The sequence below is a fragment of the Castor canadensis genome, chromosome 13, assembly GCF_047511655.1.
Source record: "Castor canadensis chromosome 13, mCasCan1.hap1v2, whole genome shotgun sequence".
Taxonomy (NCBI): Eukaryota; Metazoa; Chordata; class Mammalia; order Rodentia; family Castoridae; genus Castor; species Castor canadensis.
The window spans coordinates 125,916,574-125,943,931 of record NC_133398.1 but is presented as its reverse complement, the minus strand read 5'-3'; the positions used below and the strand labels follow the sequence as shown (position 1 = coordinate 125,943,931).

Genomic DNA, 27,358 nt, shown 5'->3' with positions numbered 1-27,358 from the left:
CTGACCCTTCCCTACACCCAGCGCAATGCAGAGAGAAGCTCATTCCTCTGATGTGATAAAACATCTTTATTAGGAGATAATGCATTTTCATGGTAAGAAGCCATTACCACATAGACCACTTGCTTATGTGAGAAAACAAAGCTTTTCTCATCAGGAAATTTGTGAGAAATATGATCTCGTTTACCAGACAGGATACTTTTTTGAAGATGAGATATTGGGTAATGGCGAAGGTAGCCTAATGTACCAGTCACACCTGGCCTATGCTGAGAGACTGGCTGGGGCCCCAGACTTCCTGGGCAGCACGAATTGATTTCTGTCCCTGTCTCTGGTCCACCTGCTCTTGGTAGGGTGACTGGCCTTTGTGACTGTCTTGCTGACCAGAACACATTTGTCTCAGCACTTGACTTGGCTCTTGGTTAGATGGGCCTCGGGGGGAGTGATGTTTGCTGAGCAGGGCTTGGGCTTCATCTTCATGACAGTGAATCTCTGATGGGCCATTTCCATGCTGAAGCCCCAGCTTGGCCACCAGGATTTGTCCAACAAGTGACGTGAGTGCCTGGGCTTCAGCTGCTCCACTGTCCTTGAAGTGTCTGCTTGTGGCTGACCCTTGGCTCTGGTTAGTGGCTGATGGGTGCTTTACTTTTGGGAGGGCGTCTTCCTGCCCTTTGCCTGTTGTATGGGGGTTAAGAAAGTGCTTCATCTTTGTCTTCATGTGACTTTCTGGAGGAGCCTGTCCCTTTTTTGGAGGGCATGGGAATGACTTGTTCCCAACAGTGCCTATTTTCCTGACATTTACACGGGCGCTTACAGGCCTCACCCCTTCAAGCCTTTCTTCCTGCTGCCCTGGTATGGAACTTCCACAGTTCTCACTCTCATCAGGATTACCTAACATCTTGGGGTAATTCCTTCCTAGAAACTTAACTCTGGTGACACTGGGGTTCTTCTGGGCCTGGCTGTGCCCTCCCCTCATTGAGAAGTCACATGGGCCATTGAAATTTGCCATCTTGCTGTTGGACATTCTCTGGTAGCTAGACAAAGAAGCCTGAGCTGGAAGGCTGTCTGTGGTGGGGAGCATGTTAGTCTGGCAGGCTTGAAGTGTGCCACTGGTTGGGCCCTGAAGCTGGTTTTGTGACTCAGGCCCTACTATGAATTCAACATCAGTAACTCCCTGTGGTTTTAGGCCTGAATCTGCTGGGTCCTGCGAAATAGAACTCCTATAGGGGGAGGGGCTTTTACTGGTCCCCAGAGACTCTGAACTCTTCGGATTGACATTTTCAGAGTTTGCAATCATGCTGGTTCCTGTGGATATTTTCCATGCAGGTGGCATCTTCTTCTTCACCTTCACTGTCTCCCTTTTCTCCTTAGCCATTGAAAGCTGGGACTCTATTTTGATCTTCAGTGATGTTACACTCAGACAGGGCTCTACTGAGGCCATATGTTCTCTTTTCTCCAGTGAATCATGCCTGACCATTGCTGGGCTCTGGCATAGCAGGAAGTTGCCTCTTCTGGACTCCATAACAGTCCTGATCTGCTGGGTTTGGCTCGAGACATTGGAGATGCTGGACTGAAAGGGCATGCTTTCCTTCTGTCCAGATGGATGGGACTCTGCTGGTGCACATATGCCACCAAATTGGTTTATTGTGGGTGCCCTCTGAAGCTCTGAGGTTGAGTGGGCAGTAAACAGACTCTGCAGGGTAGCAACTGACAGTTTTCTTGTCGCCTTCTCTTTTGGACCTTTGTGAGGAAATTCCTCCAGGGAATTGGCAACATTTGCAGTATAGTCAGCTGAGGAAGGAATGGCAGGCTGTGGAAGGGGTGAGACTGGGATCTCACTTAAGTTGACATGCTTTTGTTCAAAGGCCTGCATATGAGGATCCCATTTGTGTCTCACCCGATACCTCACAATATGTGCTTCTAACAGCAGGCGACTCTGGATCAAGAAAGGAAAGCTCCTGGGAGGTGTTTACCTTGGATCGCTGACCCTTACGAGAGCCCTGATTCATGGGTTTTGTTTGAGTGTTGGATTTTGGTAAGTCAGTGTTGGCGACAAGCCAGGATCTCCACACACACACGGGGATCATGCCCTTTTTGATTAGCTCCAACTTCCTACCCAGGTGATCTTCCTCGACTTTTGCCAGACGTTCCTTGTCTGAGCTTGTAGCCAAGTGGGGTCCTGAGTTACACTTCTTGGGCCTCAAGTAGCTTTCTACCTCTTCTATCAGGCCCTTCAGTGATGGACTTCCTGAACTCCAGGGCAGATCTTCTGGGTCCCTTCTCTGGTCTTGCTCTAGACTCTTGCTTGGGTCAACTCGTTTGAACATTACTAGTCCCTTCCTAGAGGGTCTTTCAGAGTGTGAGGACTCCACCTTCTGCACACCATTGCTGCTATTGTAAGTAAGAGCATAGGGCTTGTTGGGCTGGGAGGGCCCGTGTTTGTCCTTCGCCTGGCACTGAGTCTTTCCTGGAAACTTGCCCTTAGGCTGCACCAGTTCCTGGGATGCTGGGAATCTTCTGGGAGGGCAGTAAAGCTGTTCATCTAGACTCTGTTTCTCTTTATGCTTGTGGACCTCAGGGCTCTGAAAATTATCAGGAATGTAGGAGGCTGACTTAATGGTATGAGTGTCCTGGCTGCCCTGGGGAATGTGGAGTGTGGGTTGGCTAATGGCTTCCTGAGGTATTTTGAACTTAGAAACTAAAACCTTCCTGCATTTCAATTGCCTCTGCAAGGGCCATTCAAGATTCTGGTGCTCATTTGGGATGAATGATTGTGCCTGATGCTGGGATATAGGGCAAATTATTGTACAGGACCTATTATGACATGGAGAAGAAGGTGGTCGGTTTGGGAAAGACCATTGGAACTTGTCCTGGGAGTGCACCTTGGCCACTGATGGTGACAAGGGTTGTGTCCAAAGTTGGGGTTGGGACACTTCCTGGGGTAGTTGTGGAGGTGCTTCAGCTAGAAGTTGAAGTAGGCAAGAGCTAGAGACATTGAAAAATTCAACAGTTTCAGGACATGCAGAGAAAGACCTCTTATGGACCCAGGCAGTAACTACCAGGTACTTGCTGGGCAGAGAGGGCAGGCTCCAGAAAAGCTGGCTGCATCCCTCCTGGAAAGGATCAGTCAAGTTCTTGAGCCATGAGAACTGCTGAGAACTGACAAGCCTTTTTTGTTTCCCTTTTGTGTTCTGGAATGGGTTTAGTGTTGTGTCTTGCTTGCTGACCTGTGATTTCACTATGTTGTCTAGAGAATGCAGGGAGTGGTCTGGACTTAGGGGTTTGAAAAATGATTGATTTTTTTCTATTTCCTGCCCCAGTTTCATTTTAACTCTTTTAGTGATGAGTATCTCCCAAAGGTTTTGGACACTGAGTTTCCTGAAGGAGAGTTCCCCAGTGTCACACTACTTGGATGTGACATCTCCCATGGAGCCTTCAGCTTGTTGCGGGGAAAGAAATTTTTGGTGGTGTTTTGCATGTGTACATGAGGGGAAAAATAAGGCTTGAGAAGTTGCCCACCACCAGAGGAGGCATGAAACAAGATGGTTGCAGTGGTCAAGGCCTGAGATGTTCCTGACGAGAGATGTCAGGTAGGAGATACTTAGGATGCAGCTCTGGGGATCAGTCCCCAGTATGATTCTTTTCAAGTCAGGCTGATCTTCTTGATATTGTATTGATAGGGGTGAAGTAGGAGGCAGGGGCCACTGAGTCTGAGGACCCAGGGATGCCAATGTCGACAAGGTGCTTACAGAAGGATTTTCCACACTCTGCCTATGTGGCCGGTGTGCTCTAGCAGGCCCTGGTTTCAACACCTCACTTGTAGCATCTTCATCTAATAAATGATGATGGCCCTTTTTCTTATGTAGTTTCCCTAGGTTGCTACAGGAGACAGAAGGTAAAAGCTGCAGCTAGCCTGGGCAGGGGTGGACCCCTGCAGCCCCAGACCCCTCCACTGCTCAACACATTCACTTCAGAGAGCCCTTTATCTCCCATACCCTAGAACTGTAGTCACATCTCACTGCAACCTTGAATCTGCCCCTAGGTCACCCCAGTCACACCATATAGGTTCCAATAGGAAGAAGGGCACAAAGAAGTGGCAAATTACTTACCTTTGCAAAGGTAGAGCCAGGTTCTTAGTCTCCTCTAGTTTTCTGAGGACACCTCTAGTTACTGAAAATGGAGATTGGGTTATGGTGAAAAGAGGAACTTGGGATATTCCAGGAGGATCAGTGGAATGTCCTTTAGAGAACATGATATTACATTCTGGATCCCAAGCATCAGGGTTCAAGGCCACAGAGTACCACCAGTGATTGCAAGGCACACGGGGGACTGCATTTTACCATTTTCAAGGTCCTCCAATTCCACCAACCACCATTGCCTTTATAACCTCCCCTTCAGGGACAAAGAATGTGTTATGTCAAACAAGAATGGGACTTTTTGGAAGTGAAAGAGTTTGGCCACAGGGGGACCTGGAAGTTCTACCTTCAAGTCAAGGCAGTATCATTCCACAGCCCCCATCCCACCCTCTACTGGGTCACAATTGTCCCATGGCCCATCACAGCTTTGCCATTCACAGAACCTGGAAATTGTCCTGGGTTCTGATTTCCTTTCCATGAACCTCCCTCTCTCGGCTGTGCAACTGACAGAGCCCTGACCTGTCTGGTTGCTCAGGGACAAGTGAGATCAAGTCCCTCAGGGGAAAAGCACAGAACATACCTTTTAAAGTACCACTTTTCTTGCTCTTTTTCTGGCTCCACTTCATCTGACACTGAAAGAAATAAAAGGGCTCAGGCCACATTCTCCCTCTCCTCTTTCTATACAAACTGCAGATATTCCTTGTTCCTGAATAACATGATGTTCTACATTTACCTATGGGAGTTCCGTGTCCTTTCCTTTCCTTTACTCCTTTTTAATGTGTGTAAAAATGTGTTCTGTCTTCCTTGGAAAGCACAAATGGGATTTCTCCATGAGATCCATCACTGATGCCCTCAGTTACTTGCTGCTCTGGGTCCTGCAGGTGCCTCTCAGCTGCCAGTTGGGGTTGATCCCTGAGGCCAGAGGCCATTCTCTCCTCTCATGGGAGGCTCTCAGTGGTTCAGCACAACCCTAGGGGTTAGCTGAACATAAAGGAAAGGTGTGGCCCTAAGCCCTTGCCATGAGAAGAGGACTGATGAACCAGTGCTTTCCCAGACATCTTTACCAGTCAGGAATCCAGTCGGTGACCCCTGAGTCATGGTGATTGACTTCACCCTGGCACCTGCCCCATCCCACACAGAAGGTCTGAGAGCTCATAGGGAAAACTGAGTGCCCACTCTTGCCCTGCCTTGTCTTGCCAGTGCCTAGGAGAAGGATGCTCTGTTTCTGAGATTTTCCCTCTGACAGTGTCTATACTTGATTAGGAAAAGTGAAGAGAGCACAAAAGAACAGAGAAAAACATTGTGGGTTTCTTACCTTCCTCGGGTACTTCTCTTTCCCAGCCTGTGGTGAGGGTGGATTATTCTGCAGGAAAGACATTAATGGTAAGTAAAGTCCCAGTCCACACACAAAGACAAGGATCATATCCATTGCCCAGGTGGCAGAGCTGGGGCTCAGCCATGTGTCGCTAACGCTATTCAGAGGAAAGAAAAAATTCTCCATCATCTGAATCGCACTGTTGCTCTCAGGCAACTGAGCTCAGGGAGCTCCCCTTGGGAGTAGGCAGTAGGTTCCAGATGTGTGTCACAGAGCTGTGACCTCTTCATCACAAAGGGCTCCTGAGAGGGATGTGGCATGATGTGAAGAAGAGGCTGCACCACAGCCCCTCCCCATCCTCCAGCCCAGCATATCCAAACTACCTCCAACTATACCTGCTCAACTTGTCAGAGATGGATCTCTGTCCACTTTCTGTTCTTTCCACCTTGGGCCCAGACATTAGTTGCTTCCTCCATATCTCTTCTTGAAGTCTATCTCCTTCATAGTGTGTATATTTTGGACTTGTCTCTAGAATTTCTTGTTTCACATGGTTTTGTACTCTCATGATCTTTGTGTCCAAATCCAAATTTCCCACATAATATGCTTATTCATTATATTGATTCAGGAAAAATTAATTTATTGTACATTTATGTAGCTTTGTGAAGTTTGAATAAAATTTAAATGTAACTTTGATTTCATTTTATTATCTCCAACTGTACAGTCCTAAACAAAAATGTAATAATTTATTCTTAACTCACAAAGCTAAATATAAAAATTGAAATAGACCTTCAAAGGATATTTTTGATGTATCCCAGTATTTGCTTTGAAAATCAATGAAAAGATGCAGAAGAAACTTTGGAAACTTGTACATGTGCATAGACAGCTTTTGATAAATCAATTCTGTATTTTAAAATTTGAGAATGAACTATTTCTTGTCACTCAATGTCTTCTTTTAGTACTTTTTTGCATTGAATTGTAACTTTTTAATTTACTTTAATTTCATTATCATATTATTCTTGTACTAAGGGCACATTGGAACATCTAAAAAGTGCTTGCAATATATCTTAGTTAAAAAATATTTCCACCATATTCACCTTTCTTCACCCTTTCCTTATATCCTCCCTGTCCCACTGGTAACAACCCCCAGACAGGATGTGTTTTACCTTCCTGTCCTCCATTTTTGGAAAAAGACATTTTCATTTGTTTCAGATTTCTGTACAGGGATGTTCATTGTGACATTTGCAGGTATATATGTTTTATATCCCGAATTGATTCATCCCCTCCACTTTTATCCTTTGGATAGCATTTCCCTTCTTATGGCCATTTAAATGGGTTTAAAACATTCTGTATTCATCCTTGTATAGAAAAGGACATCAACTATATTCACCTTCATTATTTCCTTCTTTTTCCCTTTCACTCCTGTTAGTGCTCTCCCCTTAGCATGACCTGTTTTTCATTCTTGTCTTTGGTTGTTTAGTTGTCTGTTTATTTTCTTTTAGTATTTTTCAATACTATGTAATATCCAAGCAGCAAAATTTTCAGTCTCTTTTCTCTGGGAATGTATTTTTTCTTTCTGTTTTAATGTATTTACTGCACATGGAATTATGGATAATGTTTTTCTTTTTTCTCTTTGTGCCGCTTCACAGTCATGCTTCTCTTGTTCTGATTGGAGTACAGCCATTGATCTTACTGCTGTCCCCTTGTAAATGAAAAGGTGTTTTCATCTGTTGTTTTTTAAATCTTTCTTCGTCATTCCACGCTTTGAGTGAGATACACTTAGGAATGGATACATTTACTCTAGTTTTACTAGGAGCAGTCATTGAATCTATGGATCAGCGATTTCCAGGAAATTTGGTAAAACATCAGACACTATTTCTACAAATATATTTCTACCCCCTCCATCATATTGTCTTTGCTGTATATCTGCAGTTATGTTCCTGTGCTCTCTATTTTTTCCATTGATATGTTTGTTGTCTGTTCTTATTCCACTGTCACATTGTCTTAGCTACTGCTGTTTATAGTCGTCTGGAAGTCAGATACTGTTAGACCTCCCCAACTTTGTCTTCTGCAATACTATTTTGACTCTTCTTGGTCTTTTCTATGTCCCTATAAATTTTAAACAGGTTTTCAGTATCTACAATTTAGATTGGTGGGATTTTGTTGGGGTTGTAATGAATTGATAGAACAATTGGGGAGCAATCATACCTCAACAGCATCCAGTCTTTCTATCCAAGTGAACATGAACCATCTCTGTGTGAGTGGATGCTTGTATCTCTGTATGCACTGGTGATTTTCTCTGGATTCCATTGTGTTACTCAGGCTTGGGTGAGCTGTCTTTGATTTCTTAGTTGTTTGAGAGGGATGGTCTTGTTACATGGTTCAGGCTGGCCTTGAACCTGACATGCAATTCCCTTAGCCTCCAAAGTGTGGAGATTACAGGTGTGAGCAACCATACCTGGGCTGCATTTCGCTCTTTGTCATTCCCCTTCTTGCAGTGTGTAGAGAGTCCCAGAACAGGAATGATGTGTAGAAACCTTTTACCTTGAACTCTCCTGCTATTCCCTTGAAACCTTATCAGATGCCCGATGGTGAGACTTGTGCTAGACCTCTTTCTACAAGAGGGCTTCTCTGACTTTCAGAACTTAAGGTCCTCTTCACCCAGAAATTTCCTATCCATTTTTTCAACTTTTCCTACACCACTACAAGGAACTCATTTTCTATCACTGATCCTCCGCTTTATTTTCCAAAGGTGTTTTTCTTTTTGTTCTGGGGTTTGGGCTCAGGGTTTTGTCCTTGACAGGCAGGCGCTCTTAACACTTGGGTCACACCTCCAGCCTGTCTACTTTGTTACATAAACAACACTGTTAACAGCCACATCTCTCGGGGTCATTGCCTACAGTACGGTTCACAACATTGGCCTTACCTACAATCAGACCACTCCTAGGAATTAAAATTGCTCCAACTCTTTCTATTCTCACTCCTCTTCATCCTTACTCCATAATTATAAACCATACTGTAACACTACTTCAAGCTACCGATACCTCTGTTTACATGGAATTCTGGCTTTGCACACACATTACTCAGTCAGGGTTCACCGCTTTTGCTGCACCTCCCACAGTGTGGTCAGATCTCTCTCTGACTGTGCACGCTCAATTAGGCCCACGCTCCTGGGGATGAATTTCTACACATTCCTATCCAGATGGTTACATAAACACCTTTGGATTCACTCCCTCTAACTGCTATGTATATCAGGGCCCCATCTTTCAAGATGGCCAATTACAAACCCAGGCCTTATTTGTGTAAAGGCTAACCTTATTTCATGGCAGATCCCACCTCATTCCTCCTTTTCTGTACAAGCTTATAACTGAGACCTTTCAGTGGTGGAATCAGTCAGTACTCAAGACTGTAATCAAAGCCTTTATCTACATTCTTTTGTCAGAGGAACAGGCTACAAATCACACTTCCAACTCTCCAGTAGCTGGGAGCTTGCCTAAACTGGGTCATTGGACTTTGCCTCCAACCTTCCAACAGCAGTCTTACACAGAAACCAGTGTGCCCTCCACCTGATTTAACTCACTGCCCATTAAAGTACCCCAATTTTTGGTATCTACCTAATCAAAACATGCACAGTGCTTCCTGTTATAAATATAAAGGTTCTTTTTTCTCTTCTTTTTTTTTTTTTTACAAGTTTTAGCAAGGATTTGTTTTAGTATAACAGAACCCCCTTCTCTTAATCAGTCCTCCCCACCTGATGCATGGGGATATAACCTCTATCATCAACTTTTCTTTGATGGTACAGGGCTTTGAACTCAGGGCCTTATACTTGCTAGGCAGGTGCTCTACTGCTCAAGCCACTCCACCAGCCCCTATTGCCTACTTTTAACTTGGGAATACAAATTTAATGGTACCATCAATCTCCCATCCCAGTCAGCATGCCTCAACCCCCTTGCAGGCCTTGGTCTATCTGCTATGTACTCGGACAAATATTAAAGACCCCCTTAAGGTCTTTAATAGGTAGGTTTATATTTTCTTCATGGATCTTTAGCCTTTCTTTTGCATGCCCCAGTGGGTGGGCATCTGCACACTCGTATCTGTCATGCCAGCCATCATAATCCATCTCTCTCCAGTTCCCCTCCCTGCCTATGATCTGCCTGGAAGAACAAAAAGAGAACCCATCACCACCTTATAGTCTTGGCCTCCCTCATACCTCTGGGGATTGGTGTCTATACTGTTCCCTGTCTCCTAAACATTTATCTGAAGAAATAGCTTTATAAATGACAGGAATAATTGAAGAAACTAGGAGGATATAGTTTCAATTAGACTCTCTAGCAGGGGATATCCTCCAAAACAGAAGCATTCTTGATCACCTAACTGCTGCATAGGGAGGCACGTGAGCCATGCTAAAAGAGGAATGCTACTTTTATGTAAATCAGTCTGGAATTGTACAAACTAACTTCTTTTTGGTGGTACTGGGGTTTGAACTCAGGGGTTCATACTTGCTAGGCAGGTGCTTTACCACTTGAACCACTCCACCATCCTCCTGTACAACCTAACTTAAATATGCTTTTAAAATGGACCAATGAATTCAAAGAAAAAGGCCTCCACTATGGATGGAATTTGTTTAATTGGAAGCTAAACATCTGACCCTGGTTTTCTTGGCTAACTTTTCTTTCTGGGACTTTTTGGCTGCCATTGTGTGTCTTCTCATTTTCGAACCCTGTATTATCCATTTCTTAATCACTTTTTTCCAAAAAAAAAAAAAACCCTGTATGATCTAATTAATAAAGAGCTTACTTACTCCTAAAATCAACCTGGCCTTTCAAACTGTTCAATTGTGGTCCTTACCTCAGAGTGACCCCCTAACCTCTCAGAGACAACTCTAAGGCTGTACTCAGCAGGAAACATTACAGAAGAAGGACCTTCCTCTCTCAACTCCTCTAGAGTAGGGGTCACTCTAGGTAAGTTCCTTCCCTCCAAAGAATTGGCCCCCCAAAGTCTGAAGGGAGAAATGTAAGACCCCAATTAGCCTAACCTACTCTATTTTGTAAAGGACTCCATTTTGTCTGGCAAGAAAGCTATTTTGTTTTCTGTTTTTCTGAACTCTGTCAGAACCCTACTTTCATCTTGTTGACAACAGATCTGACCTCATGATGTCATAGAAAAGAATGTACAAGCTAACAAACAACCACCCTGGCAGAACACTGAAAAACTGAGCACCCCAGCTGCTTCCCGGAACAGGTAGCTGAACCAAGAAAGTAAAGACATCAGCAGTACATTTCTTCTAGACTTTGGGGGGGGTGGTTTCACAATAGGGTTTCAAGAACTATTTGGCCAGGCTGGCTTCGAACAGTGATCCTCCTGATCTCTGCCTCCTGAGAAAGTAGGATTATACACGTGAGTCACTGGCACCCAGCTCCTCCTACATCTTAAATGCTTATAAACTCCAGCCCTAACCTCATTCTAGGGGTGACACCTCTTAGTCTCAGCGAATAAAACACTGCTTCTGCTTCAATTCCTGCTTTTCTGTGAAATCTTTCACACCCAGCACACTAGCCTCACGGACTGGGTCCTAACACTCATCTCTGCTCCGTGTGGTGTCATTGGGCTGGTTCATCTGGGGATTAAGGATCTAGTTCTTAGATGGCCACCTAATCAAGGTTTATCCATTGGCTTCCTAAAAGCACGGCAGCTAGAATCCAAAACTAAGTGTTCCCAGAGGCAGGAAGTGAATGCTGCCCATCTCCTAAGGTCTGGGCCCAGAAACGGGTTCAGTCACTTCTGTATTCTACAGGTCAAAGAACATAGCCTTAGCCAGGCACCAGATGCTCACGCCTGTAATCCTAGCTAATAGGGAGGCAGAGATCAAGAAGACTGAGGTTCGAGACCCTGTCTCAGAAATACTCAACACAAAATAGGGCTGGCAGAATGGATCAAATGGTAGAGTACCGAGTACCTGCCTAATCAGTGTGAGGCCCTGAGTTCAAACCCCAGGGCTGACAGTCTTTTTTTTTTTTTTTTTTTTGGTGGTACTAGGGTTTGAACTCAGGGTCTACACCTTGGGTCATTCCACCAGTCCTTTTTTGTGATGGGTTTTTTTCAAGATAGGGTCTCGTGAACTACTTGCCCAGGCTGGCTTCAAACCTCGATCCTCCTGATCTCTGTCTCCTGAGTAGCTAGGATTACAGGCGTGAGCCACGGGCGCCCGGAGAAGACATTAATTTTAGATGTGATTTACGTGCAGTGGAATGCACAGATCTGCAATGTCGCTTAGAGGAATACTGACTCACGGAAACAAGATAAAAACCTAAGTCTCTGCCCACCAGCCCAGGGGCCGGGAACTTGGGCAAAAGACCGACCCCCGCAGGGGCTACAACAAGCCAGGACACAGTGTCCACTGCTCCCGCCCCGCCATCGCGTCCTGGTTCCAGCCTTCCCTTTCCTTCCCGGAGCCAGGCTCCCCGCAGGCACCGAGGGCCGGCGTTCCATGGTGGGCGTGGCCGGAACCCATGCAGCCAATCGCTACCTGGATCGTTCGTGGGTGTTTGACTGCGCGCGCTGATTGGCCAGCGGGCTTCTCGTCCCACCCCCCCCCTCCCCGCCCGCGTTGCGTCATCTCCGGGTGCCCGGCGCCGCCGCGTGGAGCCCGACTCTCCTGGCCGGCTGGCTGGCTGGCTGGCTCTCGGCGTCGTGCGGTAAGTCCGGTCCTGCTCGCGGTCCCCCATGCCCAGCTAATGCCCGCAGAAGCTCGGGTCACGCCCTCGTGACAACCCCGAGGCGGTAGGACACGCGTTTGCGTTGTAAAGAGAAGCTCCTTCGGGCCTTACCGCAGGCCCATCTGCTTCTGCGTGCGTGTCTATCGGCGAAGAGGAGGACGGGAGGGCTGGGGCAGCGCTGCACAGCGCAGCCGAGCACGGAGCCTGCCCTGACTCGCTGGGCGAGGGCGGTGATGCGCGGAGGCCCTCGGCTGCGCCCGGGGACCACGGTGGTCTTGAGCATCGCGTGTGGGAGAATTAGAAATCCAGACGGTGGACGAGCGGAGTATTCGGGGTCTGAGTCTGAGCCCCGAGCGCCCCCTTCCTGTCCCTGCGTCCCGTGAACGCGCATTGATCGCCGGGAACCGGGGGGCCCACGGGGGCTGTGGTGGCCTCCGGGTCCTCCTCGTTCAGTGTGACGACGCCGTGGCCCGGCGCACGGCTCACCGGGAGCACAGCAGAAAGCCGGCGTTGCGGTAGGGGTTTGCCGGTGAGAGGAGGGGAAGCTTGTCAGGAGCTGCCGTGGGGCTCGGGCCTTGAAGATGGGCAGTGACCGTAGCTGCAGCAGTGCAGGATTTGCAAGCGCCATCAGGCTGCCCAGGAGATGAGGCGTCGCGGTGATTGCAGCTGAATGTGGGTGTGGGGAATCAGGTGGGAGGTGCGCTGCGCTTCCAGCCTCTCGGACTTGAGGCTTCCTTTTCCAGTGAGGCAGCGAAATCAGTAGAAACTCCTGACAAGTGGTGCGGCACATGTAAATTCATACATCTGGGATTCGCTCTTCCTTTTCAGTGCACACACACCCGGTCTCTCTCTCTGTCTGCACCTGGGATGCTGTGCTGTGACTACGTCTGTACCGAACGTGCAACAGACTGTTTCCTTAAACAACACAGCGTTAGCATGTATTGGTATTGTAAGTAATTGGAGATGATTTAAACACGTAGGAGAGGATGCGTGTACGTTCTAAGAGGTGCTGGAACTAATCTTCTTGTGAATGCTGAGGGGTTCGTCTTTGTGTTCTGGTGGTACTGGGTTTTGAACTCAGGACTTCATGCTTGCTAGGCAGGCACTCTCACTTGAGCCACTCCACCAGCCCTTTGTGCGTTGGGTATTTTTGAGACAGGGTCTTTCTAACAGTTTTCCTGGGCTGGGCTGGAACTGAGATTAAGGGTATGAGCCACCAGCACCTGTTCTGAGGGTTTTTTGTTTGTTTGTTTGTTTTAGTTTTTGGCATTGCTGGTTTTTGGCAACCTAGGGTTTTGCACATGCTAGACTTCATGCTAGTCATCAGTGACCTCCAACCCTAGCCCAGGGCAGCTATATTTTATATATTCACCAGTTTATTATTCTTACTGGCTGCATAGTTTACTTCAGTTATCTTTAAATTGTTTTCCGTTATGTGTCTTTAGGAATTAATGCTTTCATGTGCCAGCCTAAATAATGAAAGGGAGCTTCTCTAAAGGATAGTGACATGTCTTTGGGAATAACAGCGCATTGCAGGAAGGAAAGAAGGAGGGAGGGAGGGAGGGAGGGAGGAGGAAGAAAGGGAGGAAGGAGCAAGCCTGAGATTTTTTAAAACAGAATGTTTCAGTATGCTTTTTCGAGGTAGGTTGAGATACTCAAGTGGTGGTTCAGGAATGTAGTCTAGAAACTTCTGAGCAGAAAGTTGAGGCAAAGGTGGCCCAGGGAGTTGTGGAACAGGGAAGGGTAGAAGGCCTGGATTGTAGTAAGAGGGAAGAAAAGGAGGAGGCATCCGTGGCCATGACCTGGCAAGGTTCACCTCCCCCTCCCTCGCCCTGTGGTTGCTGGAGGCTGTTGGTCAGGTATGGCTGTCCAGTGGATACAGTGGGCTAGAGTAATCCTGTGATTTATGCATGGCAGCTGTTTCTCCTCAGCAGCTGCCATAGCCCGGTCATTGGTACATGGTTCTTCCTGAAACAGTCTCTGCATTTGACATTGTTCTGGGATTCTTAATCTTTTAGAACAGCAGAGACACCCTAGAAAATTCAGTTGCAGAAAGCTATGCTCCGTCTTCTTAGAAAGCTTAGATCTTGTTTTCTCAAGAAAGAAAAAAAGCTTCAGATAGATGCTGTAAATAATCATCAAGAACCGTATGAGAGTGGTAATGCTCAAACTTTGATCTTAATGCTAATCTAGGGGTCTTGGTAAACACAGGTTCTGACTCCAGGGTCCTGGCTGGGGATAGTGAGTCTTCATCTCTAATGAGCTCCCATAGACAAGGGACACCATAAGAGCAGATTAGAGAGATTAGAGGGGGAAGAGAACCAGGCACAGTGGCTCATGCCTGTAATCCTAGCTACTTGGGAGGCAAAGATCTGGAAGACTGAGATTTGAGGCCAGCCCGGTCAAAAAAGTTCAAGTGGCTGTAGTCAAAGGTGGACAATAAGGAGTGTTGTGGAGGATATGGAGAGTTTGGCATCCCTGTCCATACAGAGTAACATATGACCCAGAAATTCCACCTAGTTAGACACCCAAGAGAAGTGAAGACGTTTGTCCACGTGACACTGTACCTGAGTGTTCATGGCGCGTTCATCATAGGAGCCAAAAAGTGGAAACCATCCCAGTGCCTAGGGACCGAATAAGCAAAATGTGGCATTTCCAAACAATGGGATGTGATTCAGCTATAGAAAGTAAAGAGGTATGAATAATGTTACTGCATGGATGAAAACATGCTAAGGAAATGAAGCTGGAAGCAATAGGCCACGTACAGATGGTTCATATAAATCTTACCATTTATAGGAAGTGTCCAGAATAGGCAAATCTCTACAGAGTCAGAAAGAAGATTCGTGATTGCCAGGGGTTAAAGGAGGAGAGGATGTGATTGCTAAAGGTTGGGGTGGGAGGGATTAAAAATGTTCTGAAATGAGATAGTGGGGATGGCTGCATAATTTTGTGAATATACTAAAAACCACTGAACTGCACACTTTCAGAGGGTACACTTTGCGAGATGTGAATTTAACCCTGTAAAGGCTTTAATTTTAATGCATTTGGTATGGGTAGTGATGCGTGCACCCATTTTAATGTACTACACTGCAATTCTAGATTTCTCTGTGACAAATAAATTTGATTTCTCTTACAGCAACAGAATGGTTCAGCAAGTTCCAGAAGACATCAGTGTTCCTGCTGAAGAAGAGAAAATCTTGCAGTTCTGGTCCAAATTTAATTGTTTTCGGGAACGTTTAAAGCAATCAAAACATAGGCCCAAGTATGTGAATTTGTTTGGTGAAGGTAGAATTTTTAGAGTAGTTGTTTTGTAGACTAGTTTCATTAAAGCAGGAACCCTTTATTCATCAGCACGTTCCCAGAGTCTCCCAGCTTTCTATATAATGGATATTTGGAAGCAGATAAACATTGAATGTGTGGGTTTTTAGTTACGTGGGCAGTTTGAAGAGGTCATCTGCATGGAGTTTCTATACCACCTTCTTTCCCACCTCTATCAGCTCCACTCTCCCTTAGCACTGAAACCTAAGTGTAAGACTCCATAGATGTCTTCCACACGACTTCCTGCCTCTACTCTCCCTTCCCCTAAAACCTAATCCTTTAATCACTGTTTTTATTATGTCTTCTCTGCTCAAAAACTTTTATGAGATCAATGTCTACTGCCATGTTTTACTAATGAGATAACTCAGGGTTAGGATTAATAACTTGTTTTATGTCACGGAAATAACAAATTAAAAATGGTTAGTAGAATGGCAGTCTCCAGAGCTGTCACAAGTGGTAGTCTTCCTGAGGGCAGGACCTCCAGTAAATACTAATTAATTATGTCTGAATTTCCTGTTCTTCCTGCTTCGCTTCCCTTAAACACGTAACTGTGATAGGAGCTACTTACAGAAAAATGTTATCCTAATTTTTTTGCTATATATTTTTAAATGACTTTAATTTTTTTATTACTTCTGTTAGATTTACTTTTCATGATGGGCCTCCTTTTGCAACTGGACTGCCTCACTGTGGACATAAACTTGCAGGGACAATTAAAGATATGCTCACCAGAGGGGGTTTCACGTTGACAGATTTGGATGGGATTGCCATGGCTGACCTGTGGTATGCTTGAGTCTCCAGCCTTCTGGTGTCCTGATAGTTTTATAAGCATTACATTTCATCATGTAGTATGTTAACATATGACGGATTTTAACTCTGTCAGACTTTCTTCATTTCCGTACTATTATTTATAGTTCATTTTCTCGGTAGATTTTCTGAGAACTAGTGTTTTTCAAAGGCTGTGTTATTCTAGTGTTGCTTAGTTGTATCTGTTTCATAAGGCAGGGATGTTAATGATCTTACCACAGATATTCAGGAATATAAAATTGATAACACTGGGAATCAAGAGGACCCGGGGATGTGCCCAAAATTGGGACTGCAGAGTATAACAGTTGTAATGAGATACTCTAGTGAGTGGAAGGTATGTTTGGGTTTTAAGTGGGAAGTGAAATGGTTTGGGCTCCTTTGTTCTTGGTATGAGGTGTTCTCAAAAGTATGGTTGTCCACGTGAGGTTGTGACACAGAGGGGCTGACCCTCCTCCTGTGTGTACAGTTTCTACCTCCAACCCTGTCGGCCTAAACTAGACCCGCTTTTTTCCTAATTTCTTTATGCTTCGTTGGTCTTCCACACTTACTGTCCTGCCTGCCCACAGTGTATATGAGAGTCACACTGCTCTTAGCAAATAGAGTTACTTGAACAGTCCAGTGTAACAACTCATAGTTTCACAAATTCAAGTTGACCTCTTTTTGTTATGTTAATTGGACTCCTCTGTTGCCCGCTGCTAAGTAATAGAGCTCCACAGCTGCAGCTTCCTGTCCTCGTATTTTTCTGCCACCTAGATTAGCTTGGTGTGTCTGTCCAACAAAAGCATGTCTGCCTTTACCTTAAGCCTCTCAACTTGGCTGTTGTTTAGAATTCCCTAATCTGCCGATGGATCATTCCCTGGTCTTTAAACATTACTCACTGTGATCACACCAGGCACCAAATCCTAGTGAGTCTTTCTTCATGGTGCAGCCGTTCTCTAGGCTGTCACACACCCTCATCTTCTGTAAAACAGTCTCCTCATCAGCTTCTTCCTTCTTCCGCTCAGGCTGCCACTCTCTCTTGACACTGTTCCTCATGCTTTTGTGTCCATAAACCTTGAGTGGCTTCACTCCATTGGCACATCAGGTCTGATTTCACTAGCGTGAAAGTCAGAGCTCATTTCTCTCCCAACATAACTTTCTGACTTGGTCACTAGTGGAGAAAATCACGATGAGTATGAGTGTAAGCTGAATATAGGCCTTTTCTTTTTTCTCCTTTTGAAAAAAAAAGTTTTTAAAGCAGATACCTTAAAAGCAACTGAGGCCAATAGGAGAAGGGGCCCAGGAATTACAGAAAATGTTAGATCAAAAAGAATTAATCTAGAAGGTAAGACACATGCACAGGAGATTAATGTGAGTCAACCCCCTGAATAGCTATCCTTATCTCAACCAGCAAAAACCCTTGTCCCTTCCTATTATGGCTTATACTCTCTCTACAACAAAATTAGAGATAAGGGCAAAATAGTTTCTGCCCCGTAGCAAGGGGGTGGGGGGAGAGGGAGGAGGTGGGGTGGGGGGTAAGGGAGGGGGTGGGGGCAGGGGGGAGAAATGACCCAAGCCTTGTATGCACATATGAGTAATAAAACAATAAAAAATAAAATAAAAATATATAAAATAAATAACTGAAAAAAAAAGTTTTAACTTTCATTTTGAAATAGTTTCTTAAACATTAAAAAATTGCAAGCATGGTTTGGAACACTTCCCTACACCTTTCATCTACCTTTTCCTATTGCTCACATCTTCAGTGATATCACTTAATTGCAAAAGCAGTAAGTTAATCTTGATAACATATTGCAGATCTTACCTGAATTTCACCAGTTTGTCCCACTTGTTTTTATTTCTGTTCCAAGAAATCTGTGTAGAAGGACCCCCTTCTACATGGTTTCTTTCCTTATGGAGCACAGAAAAAAAAAATCTTTCCTTGTCTTTTCTGAACTCGCTGTGTGTGTGTGTGTGTTTTGCTGGGGATTGAATCCAGGGTGTGTGCTCAACCACTGAGCCACACCCATCTGCCACCTTGTCACTTAAAGAATGCAGACATGTTATTTTATAGTTTAGGATATGCACTTTGGGTAAGAGTATCTCAAAAGTGATGTCATGCCCTTCTCAGTGGATCCTGTTCCGAGGCATGTGTTGTTGGGCGTCTCATTAATGATAACTTTGCTTCATTAATGTGTTACCTGTCAGGTTTTTCTTTTGTAAAGTTGTAGTTTCTCCTTTGTAATTAATAAATATCTCATAGGCATATTCTTTGCAAATATTCGTATGGTACTTTCAGTAATTTTAACATCATTGATGATTCTTCATAGCAAAGGTTATTTCTCTGGTGTTTGTCAAATGGTGGTTTTGTAGACTTTCATACGTGAATATTTATACTTGTAAATAACAGTATCTGTGTATAAGATGAATGCCAAGAAGACTGGTTTTTAATCTTGCCTAGTGTGTTGTTTGAAGTCGAGATTGACTTGAACCGCTGATTGTTCTACTTCTGAAGAATGCATGCAGTGATAAAGTAAACATGGCATGCAACAATAGACATCATTTTCTGATACTGCTTTAATACTCAGGCTTTTAAAGTCTACTGGGACAAGACTTGGCCGGTGGGTTGACTTGGACAATGACTACAAAACTATCCACAATACATGGAATCTGTCTGGTAGTTTCTTTACATTTGTAAATATGATGACTATTCTATTGCATTGGTCAGTAGAGAGGGGTGCTAGAATGAATCAGTTACTTGATTTGGGAAGCTGTTTTTGAATTCAGAAGATTTTGGATTTAAAATACAGTAGGGCATGCTTATATTCTGTCGTGCATAAGAGCCCCAGAAGGCTGAATTGCAGTATTTCTATGTCATTCAGTAGAATGAAGAATATAAATGTCCAAATGCCAACTAAAAGTTTTTCTGTGAAAATTTTTTTTGTCAACATTTGCTGTGTTTGTGCCAAACTTAGGAAAAACTGGTTTTCAGAAGTTTAAAAAAAAATTTTTTTTGGAAATGCTGGGGTTTGAACTTGCTAGAAAGGTACTCTACCACTCGAGCCGTGCTTCCAGCCCTTCAGAAGTGGTTTTATTCTAAGGGTTGAAGCAGAAGAGATAGTGTGCTTGAATTTAATGCTGAAAGAAGCTATGTAGGGAAGTCTTACTGTTCCATAATGGTTCCAAGTGAAATTGGTTTTTACCGTCCTAAGACGGTGGCAGCAGGGCCTATGTTGATAGGTGTTTATGTTGGACCTCGTGCAGTAGTCTAAGAACCATTGCTGGACACAGGCAGTGTCAGTATGATTGCAAAATGCCTAAGGTATATAATTCTGCCTTAAGGAAGTCCTACTTTTATTAAATTATGTGTACAAGTACAGATAAGTTGCAAAGCTGCTTTTTGTTTGTTTGTGATTTGGCTTTCTTTTTGCACTGGAGATTGAATCCAAGGCCTTCCAAATTCTAGGCAGGCACTCTACCACTGAGCTAGTTTTGTGAGACAAGGTCTCAGGTAGCCCAGTCTGGCCTCAAACTCATAACCCTCCTGCCTCTGTGACCCAAGGTCAGGGGTGTGCCAATATGCCTGGCTGCAACGCTGTTTTGTCACATTAACTCCTTTACATTGCCTTGTAGCTGCTTGTGGCTCTTATTTCCTTCTTATATACCTTCTCACATTTCTCTTAGCATCTGTTGCAAATGCTTGACGTAAGTCCTTTGATGAACTGGATACCCTGGGAAGGTTCTTCAGACCTTCCAACTCTGACATGCTCCTTGGGATCTATTTCCAGGCCCATTTATCCCAGAGTGGGAAGCCAGTCAGATTCTCTGGCATCTGAGACTCTGCCAGAGAATAGGGAGAGGGGGATCCCTATTCACCGAGCAGGTGGAATTCCCACAATTAGAGCACGTAAAGATCTTGTTTTGCCAGGCCTAGTTGCACACACTTATAGTGCCAGTTACTTGGGAGGCTGATCACTTGAGCCTAGGAGTTCAAGACCAGCCTGTGTGATACAGCTTAGTGGTAGAACACCTATCATGTGCAAGGCCCTGGGTTTGATCTCTAGTATTGTGAAAGTGAATAATTTTTTATTTTTAAATTGCAGGTTTTTTGTTAAGCGTATCAAAAAGAAGCACTAGATTAGGGCTTTAGATTAGATTTGAGCACCTAAATGTGGTTAGTGCGAGAAACTGAATTTTTTAGTTGAATGAATTTAAATGTCTAAATTTTTAAAAATTAAAAATTCCATGGCTGGGGGCATGGTTCAAGCAGTAGAGTGCCTGCCTTGCAAGTAAGAACCCCAGAGTTCAAATCCCAGTACCACCAAAAAAAAAAAAGAAAAAAAAATTGCATGTAGATGTGGTTAGCGCCTATCATGTCTATCAATATGGTTGTAAATCCTACTCCTTGATTTGTATAAAATAGGCTTGGATCAGGAGGAAAAATTTATAAGACTCTTGGAACCAGGTGTGGTGGAGAATTAAGAATCTGAGGCCAGTCTAAGCTACATAGCAAGACCCTGCCTCCAAAAACCAAGAATTGGGGGGTGTAGCTCAGTGGTACAATGCCTGCCTACCATGTGTAGGGCCCTGTGCTGCCTCCCCAGCAGCATGTGCACACACACATGTGCACACCCATGCACAAACATACACAGACATACACAACACATACGCACATACACAGACGTACACAACACACATGCACACACATACACAGACATACACATACACAGCACATGCACACACATACACAGACATACACATACACAGCACATGCACACACATACACAGACATACACATACACAGCACATGCACACACATACACAGACATACAACACAGACATGCACTGCACATGTGCACACACATACACAACATACACACAGGCACAGACATACACAACACACAGGCACACACATAAACACAGGCACACACAACATACACACATACACAGACATACACAACATGCACACACACAACACACACAGATACATGCACACACAACACACACACACAACACACATATACACAACACACATGCACACACACACAGCCTCTTGATATTACAATGCCTCTTGTCCCCAGGGAACATGAGACATACAGTAAGGCACATAGACCAATGGGATGTAGAAGTAGCAGGCGATATCTTTATGATAATTACAGCATTAATAGTGGTGACAGTTTTGGGTGTTATCAAGTATTTCCATGTGAATTTTCCTGTGTGGTCTAGAGAGTACTATGGGTTGGTCCTGGATTGGATTTAGATTCTGCTTGAGAGAAAGGCAAGTGCAGCTTGTTTGAGATCACATAGCTAACTTTATGGCCCTTTTTTAAAAAAAAAATTTATTTTATCCTTTTTACAATTACTTACATGTGTATACATTATTTGGGCCACCTCCCCCTTCCCATCCCTTGGCTCTTATGCTTAAACGCTGGTCTTACATCAAATCCATTCTCTTTCTTTACTCCGATGAGTGCCCTTAGGGTAAAAGATATCATTTAAAATTGAGTTTAAACTTGGGGATTTTTTTATTTTGAGACGGTGTCTCCCTATGTAATCCAGACTGGCCTTGTAGTTGTGATCCTTCTGCCCCAACCTCTCAAGTGCTGAGATTACAGGCAGGTGTGCATGCACCACCACACCCAGTGAGAATTTTGTTTTAAAATACCAAGTTTTTTTTTTAGCTTTATTTAAGGCCATGGAGTGAGGATGGCAGGCCTGAGCCCCGGTGCCCAGCACCGATGTTTTTAATGTCCACGTTTAGATACATCCTTAGATAGCACTTTATTTTCTACTTCTCTAGACAAAAACTCTAAATAGAAATTGGCATGAATGTTTGTGTTTGAACAAATGGTTTTTGTTTATATCATTGTAAAATTTCATCTCTTCACTTCCTAGGTGGGTCTTTAACAACTGTGATAAAGGCCTTGTTTACAGAGGTGTGAAAGCCATGCCTTTCTCCACCACGTGAAGCACTCCCTTTTCTAACTTCAAATCACACCAGAATTACAAGGTATGTGAAATGCTGAGCTGTCTTTTAGCACTGAGGCTGGAGGTCGAATGGTTGTGACCCAGGTAAAATTCTCTGGTATTTCTGATGTGGAATGTCAGCCCCAGGCATCAGTCATTATGTAGTGCTGCACAAAGGCTCTGTTAAGACAAAGGCAAGGGATAGTCCCCCCAATGGATTTCTTTTTTTTTCTCTTTATTTATTTACTTTTATTCGTATGTGCATACAATGTTTGGGTCACTTCTCCCCCTTTCCCCTCATTATCCCCACCCCCCCACCTTGCTACCTGGCAGAAACTATTTTGCCTTTATCTCTAATTTTGTTGATGAGAGAGTATCAGCAATAATAGGAAGGAACAAGGGTTTTTGCTAGTTGAGATAAGGATAGCTATACAGGGCATTGACTCACATTGATTTCCTGTACATGTGTGTGACCTTCTAGGTTAATTCTTTTTCATGTAACCTCTAGTGCCTAGTCCCCTTTTCCTATTGGTCTCAGTTGCTTTAAGGTATCTGCTTTAGTTTCTCTGCGCTAAGGGCAACAAATGCTAGCTAATTTTTTAGGTGTCTTACCTATCCTCACCCCTCCCTTGTGTGCTCTCGCTTTTATCATGTGCTCATAGTCCAATCCCCTTGTTGTGTTTGCCCTTGGTCTAATGTCCACATATGATGGAGAACATACGATTTTTGGTCTTTTGGGCCAGGCTAACCTCACTCAGAATGATGTTCTCCAATTCCATCTATTTACCAGCAAATGATAACATTTCATTCTTCTTCATGGCTGCATAAAATTCCCTTGTGTATAAATACCACATTTTCTTATTCCATTCATCAGTAGTGGGGCATCTTGCCTGTTTCCATATCTTGGCTGTTGTGAATAGTGCCGCAATAAGCATGGGTGTGCAGGTGCCTCTGGAGTAACCTGTGTCACAGTCTTTTGGGTATATCCCTAAGAGTGGTATTGCTAGATCATATGGTAGATCAATGTTTAGCCTTTTAAATAGCCTCCAAATTTTTTTGCAAAGTGGTTGTACTAGTTTACATTCCCACCAACAGTGTAAGGGGGTTCCTTTTTCCCCCGCATCCTCTCCAACACCTGTTGTTGGTGGTGTTGCTGATGATGGCTATTCTAACAGGACTGAGGAGGAATCTTAGTGTGGTTTTGATTTGCATTTCCTTTATTGCTAGAGATGGTGAGCATTTTTTCATGTGTTTTTGGCCATTTGAATTTCTTCTTTTGAGAAAGTTCTGTTTAGTTCACTTGCCCATTTTTTTATTGGTTCATTAATTTTGGGAGAATTTAGTTTTTTAAGTTCCCTATATATTCTGGTTATCAGTCCTTTGTCTGATGTGTAGCTGGCAAATATTTTCTCCCACTCTGTGGGTGTTCTTTTCAGTTTAGAGACCATTTCTTTTGTTGAGCAGAAGCTTTTTTTCTTTTTTTTTTTTATGAAGTCCCATTTATCTTTGCACTCTCTTAGTTGCTGTGCTTCTGGGGTTCCATTGAGAAAGTTCTTACCTATACCTACTAATTTCAGAGTATTTCCTACTCTTTCCTGTATCAACTTTAGAGTTTGGGGTCTGATATTAAGATCCTTGATCCATTTTGATTTAATATTGCTATAGGGTGATATACATGGATCTAGTTTCAGTTTTTTGCAGACTGCTAACCAGTTTCCCAGCAGTTTTTATTGAAGAGGCTGTTTTTTCTCCATAGTATATTTTTACTGCCTTTGTCAAAGACAAGTTGGTTATAGTTGTGTGGCTTCATATCTGGGTCCTCTATTCTGTTCCACTGGTCTTCATGTCTGTTTTTGTGCCAGTACCATGCTGTTTTTATTGTTATTGCTTTGTAATATAGTTTGAAGTCAGGTATTGTGATACCTCCTGCATTGTTCTTTTGACTGAGTATTGCCTTGGCTATTCATGGCCTCTTGTGTTTCCATATAGATTTAATGGTAGATTTTTCAATCTCTTTTATGAATGTCATTGGAATTTTGATGGGAATTGCATTAAACGTGTAGATTACTTTTGGGAGTATCGACATTTTTACTATGTTGATTCTACCAATCCATGAGCATGGGAGATCTCTCCACTTTCTATAGTCTTCCTCAATCTCTTTCTTCAGAAGTGTATAGTTTTCCTTGTAGAGGTCATTCACATCTTTTGTTAGGTTTACACCTAGGTATTTGATTTTTTTTGAGGCTATTGTAAATGGAATTGTTTTCATATATTTCTCAGTTTGTTCATTATTAGTGTATAGAAATGCTAATGATTTTTCTATGTTGATTTTATATCCTGCTACCTTGCTATATAGCTATTGATGGTGTCTAGGAGCTTTTGAGTAGAGTTTTTTGGGTCTTTAAGGTATAGGATCATATCATCTGCAAATAGGAATATTTTGACAGTTTCTTTACCTGTTTGTATTCCTTTTATTCCTTCTTCTTGCCTAATTGCTCTGGCTAGGAATTCCAGTACTATATTGAATAGGAGCGGAGATAGTGGGCATCCTTGTCTAGTTCCTGATTTTAAAGGGAATGGTTTCAGTTTTTCTCCATTAAGTATAATGCTGGCTGTAGGTTTGTCATATATAGCTTTTATAATGTTGAAGTACTTTCCTTCTATTCCTAGTTTTCTTAGAGCTTTTATCATGAAATGGTGTTGGATCTTATCGAAGGCTTTTTCTGCATCTATTGAAATGATCAAGTGGTTTTTGTCTTTGCTTCTGTTAATGTGGTTTATTACATTTATTGATTTTTGTATGTTGAAACACCCCTGCATCCCTGGGATGAAGCCTACTTGGTCGTGGTGAATGATCTTTTTGATGTGTTGTTGAATTCGGTTTGCCATTATTTTGTTGAGGATTTTTGCATCATGTTCATTAAGGAGATTGGCCTGTAGTTCTCCTTTTTGGAGGTGTCTTTGCCTGGTTTTGGGATAAGTGTAATACTGGCTTCATAAAATGTGTTTGGGAGTTTTCCTTCCCTTTCTATTTCATGGAACAGGTTAAGGAGGGTTGGTGTCAGTTCTTCTTTAAAGGTCTGATAGAATTCAGCAGAGAATCCATCAGGTCCTGGACTTTTCTTTTTGGGGAGACTCTTGATTGATGCTTCAATTTCATTTTGTGTTATAGGTCTATTCAGGTGATTAATATCCTCTTGGTTCAGTTTTGGATGATCATAAGTATATAGAAATCTGTCCATTTCTTTAAGATTTTCGAATTTACTTGAATATAGGTTCTCGAAGTAGTCTCTGATGATTTCCTGGACTTTGATGGTGCTTGTTGTTATCTCCCCTTTTGCATTCCTGATTCTACTAATTTGGGTTTTTTCTCCTCATTTTAGTCAGGTTTGCCAGGGGTCTGTTGATCTTGTTTATTTTTTCAAAGAACCAACTTTTTGTTTCATTAATTTTTTGTATGTTTTTTTTCGCTTCTATTTCATTGATTTCAGTTCTTATTTTTATTATTTCTCTCCTTCTATTTGTTTTGGGATTTGCTTGTTCTTGTTTTTCTAGGAGTTTGAGATGTATCATTAGGTCATTGATTTGGGATCTTTCAGTCTTTTTAATATATGGTCTCATGGCTATAAACTTTCCTCTCAGGACTGCCCTTGCTGTGTCCCATAGGTTCCGGTAGGTTGTGTTTTCATTTTCATTGACTTCCAGGAACTTTTAAGTTTCCTCTTTTATTTCCTCAATGCCTCATTGTTCATTAAGCAAGGAATTATTAAGTTTCCAGGTGTTTGCTTGTTTTTTGTCTTTACTTTTGTTGTTGAGTTCTAGTTTTATTGCGTTGTGATGAGATAGAATGCATGGTATAATTTCTATTTTCTTACATTTGCTGAGGCTTGCTTTGTGCCCTAGGATATGATCTATTTTGGAGAAGGTTCTTTGGGCTGCTGAGAAGAATGTATATTGTGTAGAGGTTGGATGAAATGTTCTATAGACATCAACTAGGTCCATTTGATTTATTGTATATTTAGATCTAGGATTTCTTTATTGATTTTTTGTTTGGATGACCTATCTATTGATGAAAATGTGGTGTTAAAGTCTCCCACAACCACTGTGTTGGAGTTAACATATGCTTTTAGGTCCTTCAGGGTATGTTTGATGAAATTGGATGCATTGACAATGGGTGCATATAGGCTGATAATTGTTATTTCCTTTTGGTCTATTTCCCCTTTTATTAGTATGGAATGTCCTTCTTTATCTCGTTTGATCAATGTAGATTTGAAGTCTACTTTGCCAGAGATAAGTATTGCCACTCCTGCCTGTTTTAGGGAGCCAATGGCTTAGTAAATCTTCTTCTAGCCTTTCATCGTAAGCCTATGCTTATTTCTGTCGGTGAGATGGGTCTCCTGTAAGCAGCAAATTGTTGGATCTTCCTTCCTTTTTAATCCAGTTCTTCAAATGGTGCCTTTTGATGGGTGAATTAAGTCCGTTAACATTAAGTGTTTGTACTGATAGCTATGTGGTGATTCCTGTCATTTAGTTATTTGAAGGTTTGCTTGTGTGTACCTAAGTTGAGGTTACTCTCTACTTTCTTGCTTTTTCTTTTCCTGCAGTTTGGTGCTGCCTGTGTTTTTTGGTTATGTTGGGTTTCACTTTCTGTGTGCAGAAGCCCTTGGAGAATCTTTTGTAGTGGTGGCTTTGTGGTCACATATTGTTTTTGTTTCTGCTTATCATGGAAGACTTTTATTGCTCCATCTATTTTGAATGATAGTTTTGCTGGGGTTGGAAGTTATTTTCATTCAGTGCCTGGAATTTCTCACCCCAAGCTCTTCTTGCTTTTAATATTTCTGTTGAGAAGTCTGCTGTGATTTTGATGGGTTTACCTTTGCATGTTATTTGTTTTTTCTCTCTTATAACCTTCAGTATTCTTTCTCGGGTCTCTGTATTTGTTATTTTAATGATAATATGCCGTGGGGTAGATCTATTTTGGTCTGGTCTGTTTGGTGTTCTGGTGGCCTCTTGCATCTGTATGGGCATAGATTTCTCTAGATTTGGGAAATTTCTGTTACTATTTTGTTGAATATATTGCGCATTCCCTTTGCGTGCACCTCTTCTCCTTTTTCGATACCCATGATTCTCAAGTT

At 43.1% G+C, this 27,358-nt stretch overlaps 2 protein-coding genes and 1 non-coding gene across 16 annotated transcripts in view; 2 read left to right on the top strand and 1 right to left on the bottom strand.

The window, feature by feature from the left end:
* Nucleotides 1-77: 77 nt before the first annotated feature.
* On the bottom strand, nt 78-11,931 carry LOC141415519 (spermatogenesis-associated protein 31E1-like). Its single transcript, XM_074052219.1, is given in 7 exon segments — nt 78-1,931; nt 1,933-2,979; nt 3,403-3,873; nt 4,104-4,164; nt 4,711-4,762; nt 5,446-5,661; nt 11,914-11,931. Coding segments are annotated over 7 exon segments (3,549 nt in total). The 3' UTR covers nt 78-247.
* An 88-nt stretch (nt 11,932-12,019) lies between these two features.
* LOC109687925 (procathepsin L-like) overlaps nt 12,020-27,358 on the top strand; it is a 55,454-nt gene continuing 40,115 nt past the window's right edge. For 13 of the 14 annotated variants that reach the window (XR_012440593.1, XR_012440595.1, XR_012440590.1 and 10 more), the window contains exons 1-3: nt 12,020-12,137; nt 15,295-15,420; nt 22,152-22,266. The gene's annotated coding sequence lies outside the window, so the exon portion shown is untranslated. Of the gene's footprint in view, nt 12,138-15,294; nt 15,421-16,115; nt 16,257-22,151; nt 22,267-27,358 lie in introns of all 14 variants that reach the window. The other variant, XM_074052600.1, reaches the window with a different exon arrangement.
* On the top strand, nt 13,988-14,120 carry LOC141416049 (small nucleolar RNA SNORA84). The gene has a single exon (XR_012440974.1). It is a non-coding gene; the product is annotated as a small nucleolar RNA SNORA84 (small nucleolar RNA).